The sequence below is a fragment of the Drosophila bipectinata genome, chromosome 3L, assembly GCF_030179905.1.
Source record: "Drosophila bipectinata strain 14024-0381.07 chromosome 3L, DbipHiC1v2, whole genome shotgun sequence".
Classification (NCBI taxonomy): Eukaryota; Metazoa; Arthropoda; class Insecta; order Diptera; family Drosophilidae; genus Drosophila; species Drosophila bipectinata.
Window position 1 is genome coordinate 17,954,443 of NC_091738.1, and position 18,952 is coordinate 17,973,394.

General features: G+C 39.6%; 1 protein-coding gene across 2 annotated transcripts; it reads left to right on the forward strand.

Moving 5' to 3' along the window:
• Positions 1-3,824: 3,824 nt before the first annotated feature.
• LOC108132765 (organic solute transporter alpha-like protein) lies at positions 3,825-8,651 on the forward strand. 2 transcript variants are annotated; one of them, XM_070280425.1, is made up of 4 exons: positions 3,825-3,952; positions 7,371-7,591; positions 7,648-8,382; positions 8,448-8,651. In XM_070280425.1, exons 2-4 carry the CDS (start codon positions 7,468-7,470, stop codon positions 8,573-8,575), a joined length of 987 nt encoding a protein of 328 aa, XP_070136526.1. In that variant the 5' UTR covers positions 3,825-3,952; positions 7,371-7,467; the 3' UTR covers positions 8,576-8,651. The 2 variants fall into 2 exon arrangements, with proteins under 2 accessions (XP_070136526.1, XP_017107807.2); XM_017252318.3 differs by having other exon boundaries at positions 3,826-3,952; positions 7,268-7,591.
• Positions 8,652-18,952: the final 10,301 nt, after the last annotated feature.

The following is an 18,952-nucleotide window of genomic DNA, read 5'->3' on the forward strand; positions in this document are numbered from 1 at the left end:
TCCTTCTTTCTTAGTTTTTTGTGTGTCCATTGCTGTGTTTTTTTTGTCATATATGTAAATTTCAAATTCATGGCAAACAAGATAAAAATAAAGAAACTAAGAAAACGGCAAAAGACACCGAACTGGAAATATAAATATCGATTAGTTAATATCAAACCGGCTGACAGGATGACAAGGACCTTAAGGCGGCATTGAACTTGTCTAGCCGAAAAGGAAGTGGGAAAGGGAACTTCCGGTCTCTTCTTGCCTCCCCAACACACACACACACACACTAACACTATTGCAATAACCTTTGCATGATTTAATTATTTGTAGCATACTTTTGTGCGCCAACCAAAAACTTCACACCTCAATGCACACAAGAGTCCGGGAGGGATTGTGTGGGTGAGTGGGTGAGGGGCTGAGTGGCTCAGTGGTTCTCCGGCTGAGTGGTGCAAAAACTTTTGCCACTTCTGCATTCAGTGCGGTGCAGAGCCGTAAAGTTGCCGCCGTGGCAGGACCGACCTCTGCGGTTTTCGGAGCCAGAGTCCTGAGAATCCGGCTTTCTATGCGAACTCTGAATGTCTCAATTCATTTTACGCCACACTGCGCCTCAAGTGGAGCGCGCCATGCAAAAAAGGGCTGCCAATGCGGGTTTTGGGCAATGGGTTTGTGTCCTTTTACCCATTCTAAGGAGACGATAAAGTTGTATTGACATAGTAAGTATAAAGGAAATTAAACATTATTTTTAGGCTTAGAAAAAATATAGTTGCAGACTTAAGCTAGAGTATTTTTGCAAAAAAAAAATAAAATTATTCTTTCCGAGGTATTTGGTAGTCTAAACTTAATTACTGTTTCCTTGTTTGTAGCTTGGGTTTCGGGTCGGCCATTTGGGATAAAAAATAAAACAAAACAACAATTTTTTGTTGGGCAATGTGGGGGCGGCGGGTGGCCAAAAGTGCAAGCAGCGCAGAAAAGGGCTTTGGCATCATTACAATTTGTTGATTTGCTTCGTTAAACAGCAAACAGTAGAAGCGAAAAAAACCTCAAGGTTCAGAACGAAAGACGCGAACTGAAATTGAAACAACGGCGACAGTTGAATGAATCAAGTGAACATAAAGACCCAAGACGCTAAGTCAGCCCGAGGCGCAATCCTCTCATCTCGCCAGCCACCGCCGTCAGGACACCCGAGTCCTTTTGCTTATTTTTTCTGTGCTATTCAAATGACGGCTGCATTGTTGTATTCGCTTTTGATTATTTGCTAAAAAAAAACGAAACACAAGCGCGAAAAATGAGCAAAATAAGAAAAAGTGAAAATGCGAAAACACCAACGCCGGCAAATAAACACTGTGGCAGCGAGAATATGAAAGCCGACAGGGAATGCTGGCAGGGCGATGAAGCCTTCAAAGGCGCCGTTCCTGGGCGCCAAAATTGTATCTCATCTTCAAAAAGAAGTAGGAGTTTGGATAGCCGGTAGCCTCAGGACTTTTTTCTTTAATATTTGTATATTTTTCAACACGACTCAGATGTGACGGGGCAGACAACCTTGATTCCGTTGAAAGGTGGATACAATCTGGCGAAAATAAGCCTAACTGACATGCTTGGTCTATAACGCTTGTAGTGTCTAATAATTAAGAATGTGGATAAATGTAGTCAAAATTGATATTTAATTTGTGAAGAACATTTTTTACTGCAAATAATCAACAAATCTGGATTAGGGACTTTTGTTATATTTTTTTGTTGTTCTTTTGAGGGGAACATTTTCTAGAAAATTACAAATTGTTTTTGGTACTTAACTCAAGAATCGGATATAAATTGGCAAAGTTATACCTATCGTATTTTGGCCATGCATTTTCCACATTTTTTTAAGGGGATCCCCCAGAAAAATTGACAATAAACCTAAAATCTAATCAGTTTCATTTTGATGCAGATTTACAGAAAATCGATCTACAAATCGTTTTTGGTACTCAACTTAAGAATCGGATACAAATTGGCAAAGATATACCTGTCGTTGTTGGCCATTTTGGAGTCCCTAGAAAGTCCCATTGGAGTCCCATATTGAATATCTTAGAAAATTTGACAAAGAATTTAAAATCTAATTTGTTTCGAGATTTTTTACGGAAAATCGATGTATAGGGTTTTTAAGGTATTCCACTCATGAATCGGATGAATTAGGATAGATTTACATTTCGGAGGGAAAAGATACACAACTACATATTTAAATAGTTTTTTTGCTTCTTCAAACACTTTCCATTCATTTAAACTACTATTAAAAAGTAATTAAAATAAACCTACCACTAAAAGAATTAACTCAAACATATTTGCACAGCTTTTGTTTACTTATTATTTATAATTGAAAAATAGCTTAGAGTTGTTGCAACAGTTATTATTTCTCTTTGTTTATGACCATAACTTTTTTAGCCAGTTTGTGAACTTTTTTCGTCCTTTGTTTTTCCAGACTGTTTTTTTTTGTGTTGGTCGTTTCTCTGTTGCCGTTAGCCTCCCCTTCTTTAATTGGCCTTATCACTTCTGACCCTCTTCACACAATTAAATTTATTTGCAAATTGTAAGTTGAATTGCAGGGCGAACGGCTGCCATCGTAATTTTATTTTTATGAGCCACCGCCGCAGTTTATGCCATAAAACCGCTTCAGCTTGACAGTTCGCATTTGAGCCACAATTTATTGCATAATTTTTGGGTTGAATAATTAGCATTTAATTTAGATTGAAACCGAAAAATGCGAAGAAAGACCAGATAGCAAAAAGCCCCACCAGCCCCAAAAAAAGGTTCATTGGACCACTCATTAAATTAGTGAACGGATGTGCCTTAGATTTACATTTTTTGATATACCGACGCCGGGGGCTAGGTCTTCAATTCAAAGTCCACACAGTATAATAATGTTTTTAATGAGTTTTAATTTGAATATCAAATTATATGAAAGCTCCAATACGTTAGCATATTTGGGCTTTTCCTGTATGGACATTAAAATAATCGCTACCCAATTTTTTTTATTTTTTCCCCCCACTGGGGGAATGAAAATTAAGACTTGATTGATGCGCAATTAGAAACTACAATGAATGATAGTCTCTGTGGGAGTTTTTGCAGTTCTAGGCATACTTAATTATCCACCGGTTGGACGTATTAATTGGCTTCTCCTGCGGCATCCATAAGTTCTGGGTTTTCCGATAAAAGGATGGCATTACTCTGTATAAATTGGCTTTTAGCGTAAGTGCTATTGAGTGGGCTATGCCAATTGGGTTGGTCAGGAAGACCGGAAGACAGGATTGTAATTTTCTCAATTGCACAGTGGTAACACTATCTTCATTCTATACCATATTTATTTCCCTTTATCTGGATTTTATAATATTTTTTTATATTTTATATATGGCAAACATATATTTTAATGACAACCCAGTTTCTTGCTTGTAAGATAGTTGTTTAAGTTAAAACTGCATTTAACAAACTGCTTTGTTTATATTTACAATTTTGTTGACCATCGTCTTGAGGGGACAAGCCCACCTGTCTGTTTGTCACTCCAGTTGGCCAAAGCAAATGCTTTTGATCGGCAAATAGCCGTGCAACTTCCGCAATGGCCAAGTGGCATGGAAAACTTTTCCCCTCAGAAAAAGCTAAAGCAAAAGCGGGGCTTGAAATCGACGAATGACGATTAGCACATCGGGCCAGCTATTGTTGTTGTATTACCGCTGCTACTGCTGCTGCTGTTTTGGCCAACACTAATACAACAACCAAAAAAAAAGGCAACACGTATAGAGGTGTAGAGGTGCCATAGTATAGCCCGTGGTCTGAGATGGGCGCATTCATGTTCGTGATCAGCATGGGCAGCGCAATATTTTGAGTTTCATTTTCAGTTGTTGAACGGAGCGCGAGCGGGCTAGACACACGCGGGAAGAAATATCACATAAAAATTAGCTAAATGTGCAAAAAATAGTCAAGAGAGAAAACAAATTAAGAGGCAGGTGAAATTAAAGAGTGCGAGTGTACAAACAAAAATACAACGAAAAAAATAATACGAAAACCTGCTAAATAAAAGTGCAAAAATTAAACACAAAATATTCAAGCAATCGTTGTGCAACGCCTTCTTTTTTTTATTGTCTATTGATTTGCCGCTTTTAATGCTCGGAACTTTGACATCGTTCGTGATCGTCCCTTTGGCATTATACAATCGGTGTTTACCCACAAAATATATGCACAATTTATCAGTTGTAGTGCAAACTTTTCACTTACTGATGCCCCATGCCGAGGCAATCAAAATGAATTAAAGACAAGCTGATATTCATGTGAATTTAATTGAAATTCAACGAGACTATTCAATAAATGTGCAATGTCAATGTAACTGGGGAAATCGGGTGAAAATGTTGGTGGTCAAGGTTGCTGGCGTTTTATAGGATTAGGAAATTAAATTTTTAAAAAAAGGGTTAGGAAAAGATCAATAGAAGATAAATGCATAGAAAGAAGATAGTGTTTGAATTATAGATAAATAAGGTCTTAAATAAATAAATGGAAAATATTCACAGATTATAAACTTAAAAGATATTGGATATCATCATCGCACTATTACAAAAGATCAAGGGCAATGAATTGGGAAGAAAAGTCAAGGTAGACTTCAACCAAAATTAGGTAGACTTCCAAAAAGGCTAAAAATACTCAAATCTTTAAGATCACAAAGCCTTAAATATTCATTGTTATATGAACAAATAAACTCTGAATAAAATCTGACTTAGGCCACCCACCATATTTTTGCAAATTAAAAAAATCATCATTAGCATGACTCTCCATAACTTAATGTTTACCAAATGTCTGAACAATTATAAATATTTAATGTTTCCTTTAACTATCTGTCAAGCGACATGTTCATCAAGAACACTCAGTAAATTAACTCAACTCGATTGACTTTTGAACCCGAAGTATGTAAGCACTTCAGTCAACAGGTTCTGCGTATTTACAAAATTGTTGTGCTGCAATTAATATCAACTCGAAAATATGCGATAATTGAGCGATGAAATACATGATGCTTGTACAAAATAATTAAACTTTTATCTAGATAGGTGTCAGCTCTAGACTTTGTTTGTTGTTTTGCTGTCTTGACACATTGTCTAATGAATTGTTATCTCTGGGAAGTGAAGACAGGAAAATTGTATGAATTAGTTACTGAATTTGCAAAATTTCGACTTGCTTGAACCACAGACTGCAAATAGCATTTTGCGGTTCGAGTTCTGATTTTGATTATTTGCCATGAAATGGATTTGATTTTTTGGTTTTTATTTGATTTCATTATGGTTTGGCAAGCATTTTCCGCTTTGTTCAATTTGTTAGAATTTCGTAAGGTCGGGTCTTTGCCATTTTGTAGTCTGTCGTTTAGTTTTGTCTCGTCGAGATACATATTTGAATTTGTATTTGAATTTTGCGAACCGCAAAAGCTCGGAAATAACTTGGTAGACGCATTTCGTTTGAAGAGTCAGGGTCGGCCAACGATGACGAGGCAACTGGTCTTGTCAGTGACACAGTCGGCTAAAAGTTGTAACCAAAAATATATGAATGGAAGAAGACTGAATGTAAATCCCGCATTTAATGCGGTTTGCTCACAAAATAAAATGTGCCAACAGCATAAATGCAAAAACCTTGTACACTTTGTTTAGCGAATGTTTACATTTCATTTCAACAAGTTTCTGCAGAAATTTCAGTTGCCAGAAGGTAGTTTATTTTTTGCAAACATTGTTTATCTTATGAAGGAAGATGTTAAAAAATGTTAACGATAAATACTATTTATTTTGCAGGTTATAAGCGTTTTCCTTCCTGAAAATTTTGCGCTTTTTATAGCGTGTTCAACCCATTTGCAAACTGTTAAAAAATTTCTAACAAAACACATATATTTAGGCTTTATGACGCTTATTTTCGCGGTTTGTTTTACGCACCTGAGAATGTGCTAAACATAAAATGAATTCGCAAATTTTGTGCTAATTTCCGACCCCAAAAATGATTTATGATGGAAATTTGGAAATTAATTGTTCGAGCTTACGCCGGCTGATGAAATTGAATCACCAGATGGATGGAGTTGTGATCTCTGACTTTGAGGTGATAAGACATGCTTCCGATTCGGTTTCAGTTCCAATTCTCCGGAATACGTTCAACGCCGAGACTTTAATTGAGGTCACTTGACTTCGGGGACTTTGACACGTTTCCAGAGCATCTCGGTGCTCCGAAGGTCGTTGTGGAATCATGTTTGTAGTACGTTTACAGGTACTTTCAACACACAGCATTACTGTGCAAAAAGACAACAAAATTCACAGAAATATAGCCATTGTAAAACCAGTTTGGAAATTGACAATACAAAGAGGTTACATAATGCGGCGCAATGGGGCAAGCTAAAAAATGATTTTAGTATGCCCGGTCTGTTACCTCTCAGGGGCTTTCGAAAACCAGTTTTTCAATTTCGGCGCCCAAATCGAAACAAAACCAAAAGTCTGGCGGAACTCTCTTATTAATTTGCCTTTTGGCTTTAGTCACGTGATCATCCATCTGAGCTATTTAGAGTTTTGGTTTCGGTTAACGATTTTGTTACACTCTTTAAAGGCTCTGGCCAACTGGCTAGGTGTTGTGAAATTGTTAACACATTAATTATAATTTGGTGTGCCTAAACAGAGGGCTGAAAATGTGTGAGCTTAAACAAAGTCATAAATTAGTGAGTTGAGTAATTGGTGGTAATACCATCATAGCGAATAGAATTATACAAAATATTTTACTAAATAGCTTGAAGTTAAACTTTGGCTAAATCTAAACTAGAGCATTAAAATGTCTCTAAGATTTTTATGCCGATTTCTTGCCTATTCAAATTTTAATGAATTAATCGCCAAAACCTGGTGACTGGTACGTCGTGCAAAGTTTCTTACTTGTATCAGCGTCTCTATGAATTTTTATTGATTTTATTGGCTAGAGTCTCACGTGATGGGACAATCAGTATTCACATCTTCGTATAAAAGCCTAGAGAGATGCTGGATGACTGTTCATTTAGATTTGATACACCAACGTTGACCTAGGTTTACTGTAAGGATGTCTCCAAGTGGCTCTTATTTTAATTAAATCCCCTTAATAAGATCGTGTTGAGGACATTAACACTTGGTCTAGACATTTGTTTAGCAGCTATTAGGTTTAATAATATTCATTAAATCAAAGCAGCCACATTTAATTTGAGATAGTAAAGTGCAATGCCCCAGATGTGTCTATTTAAGTTGCCGAAATATATGAAGCTTATTCTCACACTTTCACCCAGTTCAGTAAATAACTCCCCTTTTTTTTTTGGTTTCAACAGCAACTACTTGGAGTAAACTATACGAGTGCTAATAAAGTGTAAAATCCCTCTAAAAATGTTAAAGATGTGAAGTAATGCCCGAGAGCCAGTGAACGCCAGGAAGTATTGCACCATCTTGCCCCAGTTTCGGTCATTAAATTAAGATATTAAAAGAGCTCACAATGAATGCAAGTGAGGATAATCAATTATTGGAGGCTTCAGAGCCCTCATCACAGGATTCGAGTTCAGAGAACAACCTCACATTAAGCCTGAGAGCTATTCCCTCCGTGGCTGAGTATTATGAAAGTAAGTAATCTTAAATTATTTAATTATATTTAATTTTTAATTATTTTCATCGCCAGACATGACTGCCTTTGTTAGCTTGGCCATTTTTGTGGCCAGCTTGCTGACCATCCTGAACATCTGCATCTTCTCCAACACCGCCTCGAGAATGTGCCGGCACCTGAGCAAACCTCTTTTGAAACCATCGATCATGATGGTCGCCCTGTATCCCATCATCTCAGTGGCAGCGCTCGTGACCATCCTGGTTCCCTATTCCTGGTTCATGTGCCACACAGTGATGCATGTGATGTTCATGGTTGGTGGACCCGTGTTCCGTACTTTACTCTTCCGTTACGTGATCTCTGAGCAGAATTACGTAAAGGAGACGGGCGGAGAGCCGGTCCAGCTGAACACGCCCCCTTGTTGCTGCTGCTGCTTCTGTCTGCCCATGGTGGTGCCTACGAAGGCGAAGCTGTGCATCTCCCGGTACATGGTCTGGCAGATGCCCTTCTGGCAGGGATCTATTATGCTGGTGATGAACATTCTTTATTACCGTGACATCAAACTGTACCACCAGGTGATGTACTTTTTCATACCCTTCATTGTCTGTTCGATTGTGATGGGAGCGTGGTCGCTGCAAATCACGGTCCGGATGATCACCAAGCTCAGGGGGGACTATCAGCTGCGGAAAAAGATGTTCTGCCTCCAGTTGGTCGTGATGCTGTGCAAGCTGCAGTACCTGCTCCTCTACGACCAGTTGGATGGAATCCCCATGGGCGGGGAGTATCCCATCAATCACACTGTCTACAAACAAAGTGAGTTTTATATCATAATAATTTCTAATATAATTTTATTAACATGCCAACTACATATTTTTTAGCCATCATTAATATCCTAATTTTGGTGGAAATGGTATTGGTGTCCATGATGGTCCAAAGTGCCTACCGCACACCCATTCAGGTCCAGGTCGACGAGGTCAACAAGGAGAAGGAGATAACTCGCATCTGAGTTGATTTTTTGGCTAATGGAGTGTTAGTAGCAAAGAAATGTGATAAATTTAATAAAGAAATGTTAGTTCAATTTATGTGATAATCTTAAAAGTGTTGAAGGTAAGGTAGGATCTATTTTTAGTTCATATTAGTCCACCCATTTAGTATGTAAATCAAACTAGATGAGTTAAGCCCAATGTTGGAACAAAAGTGGCCACAAATCAAGAGCTTCCACCACAACTTGGCCAGTACTCTGCTGCGAAACCCCCAAGTTCCATTTCCCCGTTGGGAAATGCGTGTCGCGTTTAGCTCATAATTCTCCCGGAGGCATCCACAGGGTCGGGATCCGTTTTACATTTTTTTTTTTAAGAAAAAGGAACAAACAAAACGCTGTGCGGCTTAGACCAAATGCCCCACTGCCCAAGTGCCATAAAAATACAATAAATATAATATGAAATATCTATACGCTTATATATCTTCCTTTCTGTTTGGATAGCCTTTTCTGGATAACTCAATTGCTGTCGCAAAGCGGCCATAGGCCAAGCTGGCTGGAAATTCTTGCGAAAAAACAGGAAATTGTAGGAAGCGGCCTCGAATTAAAGTGGGTGGGTGGGAGTTGCTGAAAAAATCGGACATAATCAAGAACAACAACAAAGATGGCTCAGTGCAAGGCAGTGCGTTGAAATTTATGATTTATTTGAAAAGAAAGTACACTGTGCTTTGCCAAAATAAATCACACTAAAGATGCTGGCAGGCAGCTCAGAAACCAAACGAAGCAGGAGGAACCATGGGCGGTGGGCTCTAGAGGGGCCCAGAGGAAGTGGCAACAGGGACGAAGTCAGTCAGTAGATTCGTTGGTGGGAGTCAGACCAAGGCCATGGGGCAATGAAAATCAAATAAAATACCGAAACAAAGGCTGGTTACTTTGGTATACCCTTGATATTTATTTTCTTTTATTTTTATACCCTTGCAGAGGGTATTATAATTTTGTCCAAAAGTGTGCAACGCAGTGAAGGAGACATCTCCGACCCTATAAAGTATATATATTCTTGATCAGGATCACCTCCTGAGTTGATATAAGCATGTCCGTCTGTCCGTCTGTCCCTCTGTCTGTCTGTCCGTCTGTCTGTTTCTACGCAAACTAGTCTCTCAATTTTAAAGCTATCGACTTGAAACTTTGCACACACCCTTCTTTCCTTTGCACGCAGTATATAAGTCGGAACGGCCGAGATCGGCCGACTATATCCTATAGCTGTCATATAACTGATTGATCGGAAATGGTATAACTTTGGTGTTTTTAGAGTTAGAGAGTTCAAATTTGATATGAGAGCTATTTTTGGCAAAATAATATGACATGCCAAATTTCATAAGGATCGGCCGACTATATCCTATAGCTGCCATATAACTGAACGATCGGAAATGACCCAACTTTCGTGTTTTTGATGATAGAAAGCTGGCACTTGGTACACATTCTATTTTTGGTTAGTTAATCCGACCTACAAAATTTCATTAGGATCGGCCGACTATATCCTATAGCTGCAATATAACTGAACGATCGGAAATGGTATTTGGTAGAAATATCAACTTTTTGTATTTTTGAAGATAGAAGCTTGGGACTTTTTTTTCGATTTTTTAGTGTAATTGATTGGTTTTATTATGATGTAATCATAAGGATCGGCCAACTATATCCGATGTTTGCAATATATATCCGGTTTTAGCTGCAAGGGTATATCAACTTCGGCTCCGCCCGAAGTTAGCTTTGCTTTCTTGTTATTAATTAATTAAAAAGCTACTTTGGTTTAATTCTTTTATAAATGATTATTTTTACAAAATAGTTTATTAAAATTTACCGTCCTAAAAGACTTTTTTCAAAACCTAAATCCTAATCTTTAGTTCCATAAAACTTTACCGCGAAAACAATGACATTATTTCCTATAAAAAAGCACTTCAAATTGTTTCAAAAACTACAAGAAACTTAAACTAGATTAATTTTCCAAACATCCGGAAAATGTCTCAAAACCAAAATCCCAAAGTTAGAGTATTCTCCGGTGGCTTTAGGATGGCAAGGAGTTGTGGGGGAATCAGGGCACAGAACCCAGGACCCAGGACTTGGAGCAGTCAAGTGCCACGGTCCGTCGTCAGCAGCGGCGGCGGGCATGGTTATCTTATCGCTCTTTTATGATGTACACAACGCCGCAGAGCGCCAGCTATGAGTAGCCTGTGGCAGCCAAGGTCCTGCCAGCATTTCGAGTCCTGTACCCATACCCTCCTCTCTTCTGTTTCTCCTTCTCCACCTCCATCTACTTTTGGCCTGGTGGAGATGTCGCTTTTTATGAAGACGCTTGTTTGCTCGGTTTGCCAGGGAGTCGTTGGCCAGACTTGGAGCTTGTGACTCGACGGAGGCAAGTAAATCAGATTAAGCATCCGCTGCTCATTTTGATGAGTTGTGGAGACAAACAGTCAGCCAGCCCGCCAGCCAGCCAACCAACCAACCAGCCAACCATGACGCCATTCCGTGCGGGCTCTTGAATCCAAATGATGTCCTCTTGTCGTGCATATGAGAAGTGAAAATCAGCAATTAAAATTTAAAGGGAAAAGAAATCCAGGAACCATTTAGCTTCTCTTATGAGGAGGAGCTTCTCTCTGCTTGTCTATGCAGCTTGAAGGATATAAATTATTAGATTAAAAATGGTTCAAGATTTATGACTGAAGAATTAAGGATATATGTACTTCTTATAAATTTATTGCTTTTTCCAACGAATTCATTTTGATTTTTTTTTTAATTCCTAAGTCCAAACTTCCACACTGAAGACATATCTCCATATCATAAAACTCGAAAACTTCTAAAAAAGCTTAAGGATATAACTCAAAAATTACCCACCATAAACCATAATATTTCAGTATCAATTTAGTTTTCTGCAATCTGATGGAAAATCAATTTATTTTAAAGCTTTAGCCTAGAGGTCGGCAATAATTTTGAATCATCTGCTAACTTTAATACTTAGACTTTGCCGGGGAGTGATTTGTGTTGTAAACTTTTCGGCTTTATATAATATTCATAAGGCTTTTTGGCGGGAAAATATCGCTATGGCTTGGTGTTGTTACCAAATTAAAGAAACCATTTTCATGTTTGCCACCCACTTGACGTCGCTTTGTGCCAGCCATTGTCTACGCTTCTTGGCCATGTCCAAACACGTTAGGCCATCAACTTGGGGGCCCTGCGAACAGGGATTGGGCTGAAAGCTGTCTGAGCCAGGCTGTCACTGTCTGTGTCTTATGTCACTGTCCATTAGACGCCAGCCAAGACCTTTAAGTGTTGCGCCTTTAAAGTTTGTCGCAGAGCCACTGAACAGAATGAATTTCATGGGCATTTTGTTGCGACAAACACTTAGATAAATTAGATATTGCGCATACGCAATGTGGTGCGGCTGCTTAATTTTCTTAATAGGAATTATAACACAATATTTGTCATTCACAGGCAATTTAACAAATTCCAAATACCATCTCATCGCCTGGCATCTAATTTCTCTTCCATTTCTCTATACGTATTGTATCCCCTTGCCTTTTCCTTTTGGCCAGGAATTTTATGATTATTGACAGCCCCATTCGCGTTGACTTGACTTTGCTTTTGGCCGGGTCTTGTTTTGGCCTGGCTTGGCTCAGTCTTTTTATGCAGCTCCCTCTCTTTATATCCGCCTTTTGTTTAAGAAAGTCCTGACTTCTGCGAGGACCATTTGGCTGGTGCTAAGTAAATAAGTTTTATGACATTTTCTTTCCTTATTTCTGCTTTTTTGTCGTTGTCGTTGCTGATGCCGTTGTTGCCTCGTAAAATCGCAAACGTCTGCGCCTTATACTTGATTGATTTCAATGGCTGGGAGTTGACGCCTGATTTACGCCACTCACTGATGGAGGACATAAGGATCAAGGACATACGGAATAATTCATAGGCTGGCTGGCGATAATCCGTAACTCTTACGAGATTTTACTAGCCATCAAGTTCAGGAATCTGGATTATTGAAAAGGTGAAGCACTTTCGCTTTTCATTCTGTTTTCCGCAAAGTGCCCCTCGTCATATCTGATTCTTATAAAATTAGGCAAATATACTTTGTATAATTTAATTAAAAACTTTGACGGAACGTTGACTTTTCCGGTCCCAAGTCATCAGGCCAAATACACACACTCACTTGAGAATAACTCCCTGAGCCGAGAATTAATTAACGTTAAGCAGCCATAAGGAAAATATTTGCGCATGTTCTGGCATAATTAAAAGGGTTAGCAAACTGTTCTGTTTGGTTTTGTCGGTATTTTTTCGAGGACCAAAAGGACCCACAAGAAAAAGCCAAAGAAAAATATGCCTAAGCACTTTTGGCCGAATTTTGATTTTTTTCTTACGGTTTTGTGTCAAATTAGGAATCGTTCAATGAAGATTGATCGACTAGAGGGGTTCTTCTTAAATATCACATGTAGATCCTTTAGGTTCTATATTTGAAAAATAGGTCCAAGTACATCAAGGCTATAGTATACATTTTAACCCCAATTAGCATTAATTTCTTGACATTTTTTGAAGGATATTGAATATTCTTTTCATCCACAGCCATAATCTTTTTAGTCACCTGCCTTTAAACCCACATCCCCAAAAGCCAAAAAAAAGAAACGACATGAAACATCTGAAAATCAGCAAGGACCTGCTCAACTACAATGGTATCCTGCTGGTCCAGCGCCCATCTGGGACTCACAGCCTTATGCTGAGCACTCGGTTTAACAATGGCAAACAAGTAGAACGCTGCGAAATCCGCTTAAAGAGCATTTGTATGTAATGGCCAGAACAGAGGCAACAAAAAAATGAAGCAACGAGTAAAAAAGCAACAGCATCCAGCCTGCAATGCTATGCTGCCTTTCTTCCTTCGTCCTTTTTTTCTTTTTGTTGTTTTTCTTACACCTCGGCATGCCTCCATTAGGGGATTTTGCATAAGTGACAAGGCTCTGGCAGAGGTGGCCGACTCCCCAGCTCCCCCAGCCACCTCCAGGATACTCCTAGCAGAATATGTGCCTGAGCATGTGTGTGTGTGTGAGTGGCTTGAATAAAGCCTGGCTAATGCAGCACACAAAGACAGACATAAGGCGCTGCTAACACGACACGCTTGTCAAATGCTCCCCAGTCGAGGTCGATGGACACATGGCCAGTGGAACGGATGCACTGCAAGAATTAATTTGAGAGGTTTTTGTAGAAATTTTAAGCTTTTATATAAAGTCTCTAAAATAAGAAATATTTAAAAGAATAACTTAAGTACTAATATTTCTTTTGTTTAGGCTTTTGGGCCTTTTTTAATCTACCTAGCTTGACATAATTTGTTTATGTGTACAAATTCATAGACTTAGCTCCAACGTCGCTTAGTTGCATTAAGACTCTGATCAAAGTCGCAGCATCAGCAAAAACTACTTTAATTGAAAGGGGACGACTTCGGGGGCACATCAACTGCTTTCCCAGCAACAATGGCTCGGAGTGCGGACTGTGATTGGATATGCGATTAAGTAGTTTGCAATTAGGACCGAAGGAAACTTTGCTCCTTGCTGTGGTTAATAAGTTTCCCGATTTTATCGCCTAGCTATAGGAAGTAGCTATTACATTTGTTTGCTTTTTTACAACTCACAAATATAAGTATTTCTTTTGCCGGCTTCATAAATAATTGTATTGAGATGAGGATATTTCTCTCATATGTTCGACCACAATTTCCTTAATCACCAAAGGAGCTGTTCCGCTTATGTGATTACTTTTGCTATTAGCGAAATGAGACCACGGCAGGACAATCCATTGGGGGCCATCGAAGGAGTACGGGTATAATAAACCATCAGTCAACGGCCGAGAGAGGCGACCGAGCAAACACGGGAATGAATAAATAGATTGGCGGCCGAGCCCGAGGCCAGTGGCACTCTTGAGGTGTTTGCCGATTCCTCCCACTTGTCCTTGTTTTAGTTTATTTTTTGCCCCTTCGGTGTCCTGGAGCGCAGCTGATCAGAGCTAATCAATTAAGTTCCACAAAAGCAATTTATTACAAACACCGCAGTGAGCAAGAGGGAGGCAGTGTAATCGATGGAAGAGGTTGTTGGCCAACCATATGGTCAGATTAAAAGCTGGGATCTAGTCTAAGATAGAAAGAAGTCCTTTAAAATAAGATATTTCTCTCGGAAATCATATACAACCTTTGAATGTTTTCTTTACTTTTGTATCATTATACATTTGAAACTAAACAACCCAACCAGTAACCATTATAAGCTTAACTTTCTTCCAGAGATTTTATGGAAAAGCTGGCCAAATTGGCCAGGGCCAGTTCCTAACCCTTTTGGCCGTAAAAACCATTCCAGCTAGCCGCAGTCTGATGGAGACCATTGAATTTCATGTGACCACAGGACAGGACGAGACACAATTGCCAGTTGAAGTGCGCAACATGGCCATAAAAATTTAAAACTACTAAGAGATGGAGAGGATGTTTCGAGGTTTTGGCGAGGTGGAGGAGGCAATACCATTAAAGCAGTCGAGGATGCGGCGCGTGTGCTCCGAGATCAGCATCATTAACACTATTTTCCCTAGGCGGTGCTTCAAAATGACAACACCAAGTGGGGCTGAAATGGCTGGAAGGATGGGGCAGGAGGAACCGCAAAGGAGTTGGTCGCCCGAAGCCTGGAGGTGGAGTCAAGCAAATGATGACACTGACAACTGGCTCGCAGTCAAGTCGAGTTTAGTTTAGTTTAGCTCGCCACAATCATTACGAACACTTAAGCACCCGCCCCAGGACGTTCCTGACACAGCTCCTGTTCCTGACACGGACATGGTGGGATTTTGGTGACTGGGTGAATGGGTAGGGGGTCTGCTGCCTCAGGGCAGACACTCCAAAAAATAGAAAAGCGAATCCACAGTGGCATACACTATGTGTCACCACACTTTAACGCACTTCCATACACTTGCCAGTGGGGAGTGGCTGTGCAAGTGCCTGGAAAGTGGTTGAGTGTTCGCACAGAGAGGCAAACATCAAGTTAGTTGACTTTACCAAATAGAAACCCATTTAATTTTCAAATAGTGAAATGTTTGCCCACGCACACGCATCCATCCGTATGCCCTGAATGTCCTTTCCATATCCTACCTTCTACCCCCTGGAGGTGAACCATTCAAACCACATTCCCGACACTAATGTTAAATTCAACACTTGCCCCTTATTAATGCAAAGGTGAACTGTGCTGCTCTCCTTTGTCCCATTGTTCGCATTGTTTTCCGGACATAACTTGCATTCCCCAGGTGTTCCAGGTAACCCAAACACAAAATTATGGAGGCTGGGTGGTTTTAGTGGTGGAGGTAAATCATGGTATTCGCTTTTCAGTAGGACAAATAAAGAAAGACTGAAAAAACAGTAGGGTTTGGCAGATATTCCAGTTTATGTTCGTTGGGTATTGTTTGGAAAATCAAAGGATAGGTTTTTCATTTATAGTAAAAGCCTTGATTTTAGCTTTAAAAAAAAGGAGAGTTGTTTTATTTAAAAATTTAATGTAAGAAACAAATATTTTCCCCACAAAAACTCCCTAAAACTAATCAAAAAATTTAATATAAAGTCCTTAAACATTTAACAAGCCTCCTAGTCCTTCTGCTAATCGATTTTCATATCTCTCCCATTAATTATGGGCGTTAATTCGAATAGGAAACCCCATGGAGCCAATGCCTGTTGGCCAACTTCCAATTGCATTATAGACAGGCCCATCTAGGCTAAGAGCAAAAGGGACAGAAGTGGGGAAGTGAGACAGACGAAAACAAGGATAAGATTCACTCACACATTTGCGGTCAGATCTCACAATAGTGTGCTGTAGTCCAGGTAGCTTGTTTATGTGTCTAGGGCAGTGTTTGTGCCTGTATTGATGTGCTTATTTTGCATAATTGACTGTAAATGTGGGATCCCCAAGGGGTGATGGAGGGGATGCGTTGCGGTTGCATAATTGCCATACGGCATATCAGGGTGGCCACGTTGCGTATGCGTAATGTTGTCGAGTTTCGAGGTTTAAACATCGCTAATTGCACAGCCAAATGGGAAAAGCAATGAACGCAAATGGGACGGCGGAGATGGGGCGAAGAAGTGACTTTTTAAGGGCCTGTCATATCCACACAATACCGATCCCATTTGCCAACCACTTTGGTATAAAGTACACAACAACAACAGCAACAAGAACAACAAAATTGATGCATAAAAATTGTATTAATGGCCTCGGAGAAAAAGGCGTCAGGCACCAAATTCTATGATGCACTGAACATCTTGGTATGGTGCTTTTATATATCAGGCTAAAATTTCTAAGAATTAGAAGCGTGATTAAATATAAATTTATAAAAGTTTAACAGAAATTTAATTTAATTTTTATTATTCAAAATATTACTTCCTTAAAAATACATCATACACAAAATACTCTCTTCTTTAAACCTATTTTGGCACAGGCATTAGTTTATACATAGTCATGAATAAAAATCAGAAGGATAAATATGAAAATTATAGAAAAGTTTCCTTTAAAAGCCACAATTCATTTAAATAATTTTGATTTGATTTTAATTTAAAATTTAAATCGAATGAATATCTGCTGTCCAGTGTAATGGACGCTTGCCAAAATAAACACAAACACATGACAAATGGAATGGTGTGCTTGTATGCCTAACAATTTCAGTTTCTCGCACACACTCTCGTAAACACCCAGGACACGCCCCCCCTCACACCCCCTTCCACGCCCACCATCTTAGTCCTAAAGGTCAGTGTGTTGGGTGTTGTTGCTTTTGACCCGCTGCTGGGTTTTTTGGTTTTAGTGGCATTTGCTGTTGGCCGTTTCTTTGCGGGTGTCAATGTCGAACAGGACATGGAAGGTGGGTGGTGGATGGTGGGTGGTGGATGGGTGATGGTGGGTGGTGGATGGGTGATGGTGGGTGGTGGATGGTGGGTAGGAGGCCCCCAATGGGTGGTGGGCGTGGCACGTAGGACATACGTGTCAGTCTGATTGCACATAAATTTTTGGGATATGTGTGTGTATGCCGTGTGTGTTGAGTTCTCCTTCGATTTGGAGAGCGTGTGTGTGTCTAAGGATGGTGTTTCCGTTAATACAACGCATTTTGTTTACAACTTTTCACTTTCTGATTTCAGCTTTCAGCTTCTGTTTTTATTTGCCTTTCAGCTTGACGCCCAACATTTCTTTTGGCCAAGAAAATCTTCTATTTTACGTTTCTTTTCCCGCCGCTCAGTTTGTTTGTTTATTTGTTTCTTTATTTGCAGTTGCTGGAATTTATTTGTTAAGCTGTTTGGTTATTCATTTGACATTTGGCGTCAATGGATATTTCTTTTATTTTTGTGTCGAGTGCCAACTGAGCCCAAAAAAAGGGCAACTGATGAAATGGTGGTAATGTAACATTATTGGTTTATATAAAAAATACACTACAGTGGTTTTCGGACTAATTTGAGAGCTGACTTTAATTAAAATTCTTTAACTTTTATAGTTTTTTCGCCATAAAACCTTTTACAAAATCAATCTTAAATGCCAGACATTAATGTCAGTTAAATTGCCATTCGCACTTTCACACATAACCCATATACAAGCCCATACCCACTCTCAGATAGTCAGCCATCAGTTTGATTTACTATTGCAGAATTTTAATTACGTGGCAACGAGGCCTTAATATGTCGCATATATCAAGTGGGCACCGTATTGCAATTAATTTATGCCAAACGGCAGACCAAGTAATTGCACCAAATTGACACGACCACAAAATCGGTAAGGAGTGTGTCCTGAAGGGCGGCTTATAGTACACCATATAGTATCCAGCTGGGCGACAGGAATCGAGCGGCATTATGCATGACTTCAGGTGGTCGCATGCTAAGCGTACTGCCTGGCGAGGCATCAATATTGAAACAGAGCCAGCTGGGGCACACTGAGCCATTAGGCAACTGGGGCACGACAAGCTTGCCACTCGACAGCACGTGCTGGCCAACAGCAAGTAGGATTGCTCGATTGCTGAAGGATGCCAGAGGGATGGCAAGGATGCGGCGTGCAACACTCAGATGCCAAGTGCAAGGTTGCCACTCACACATCAATGTCCCGGCCGAGTTGAATTACAAATGAGCCTCTGTCGAGACTCTGCCAATGTGCTCTTCACATCACGACTGAGAGCTCCTGAGGTTTATCATTGTTTGGCTATTGCCAAGAATCGAGACAATGCACTGGAATGAAATTTAAATAGAATTAAAACTATAAAAGTGTATTAGAGCCAATGTTGTAGACAGTTGCACAATAAGTCCTTCCATTCAATCTTTACATGCATTATTTTTCACCAAAGTTAGTAGACTTTATTTTCCTGTGCAGAACATCCAAAGTTTCCAAAGCG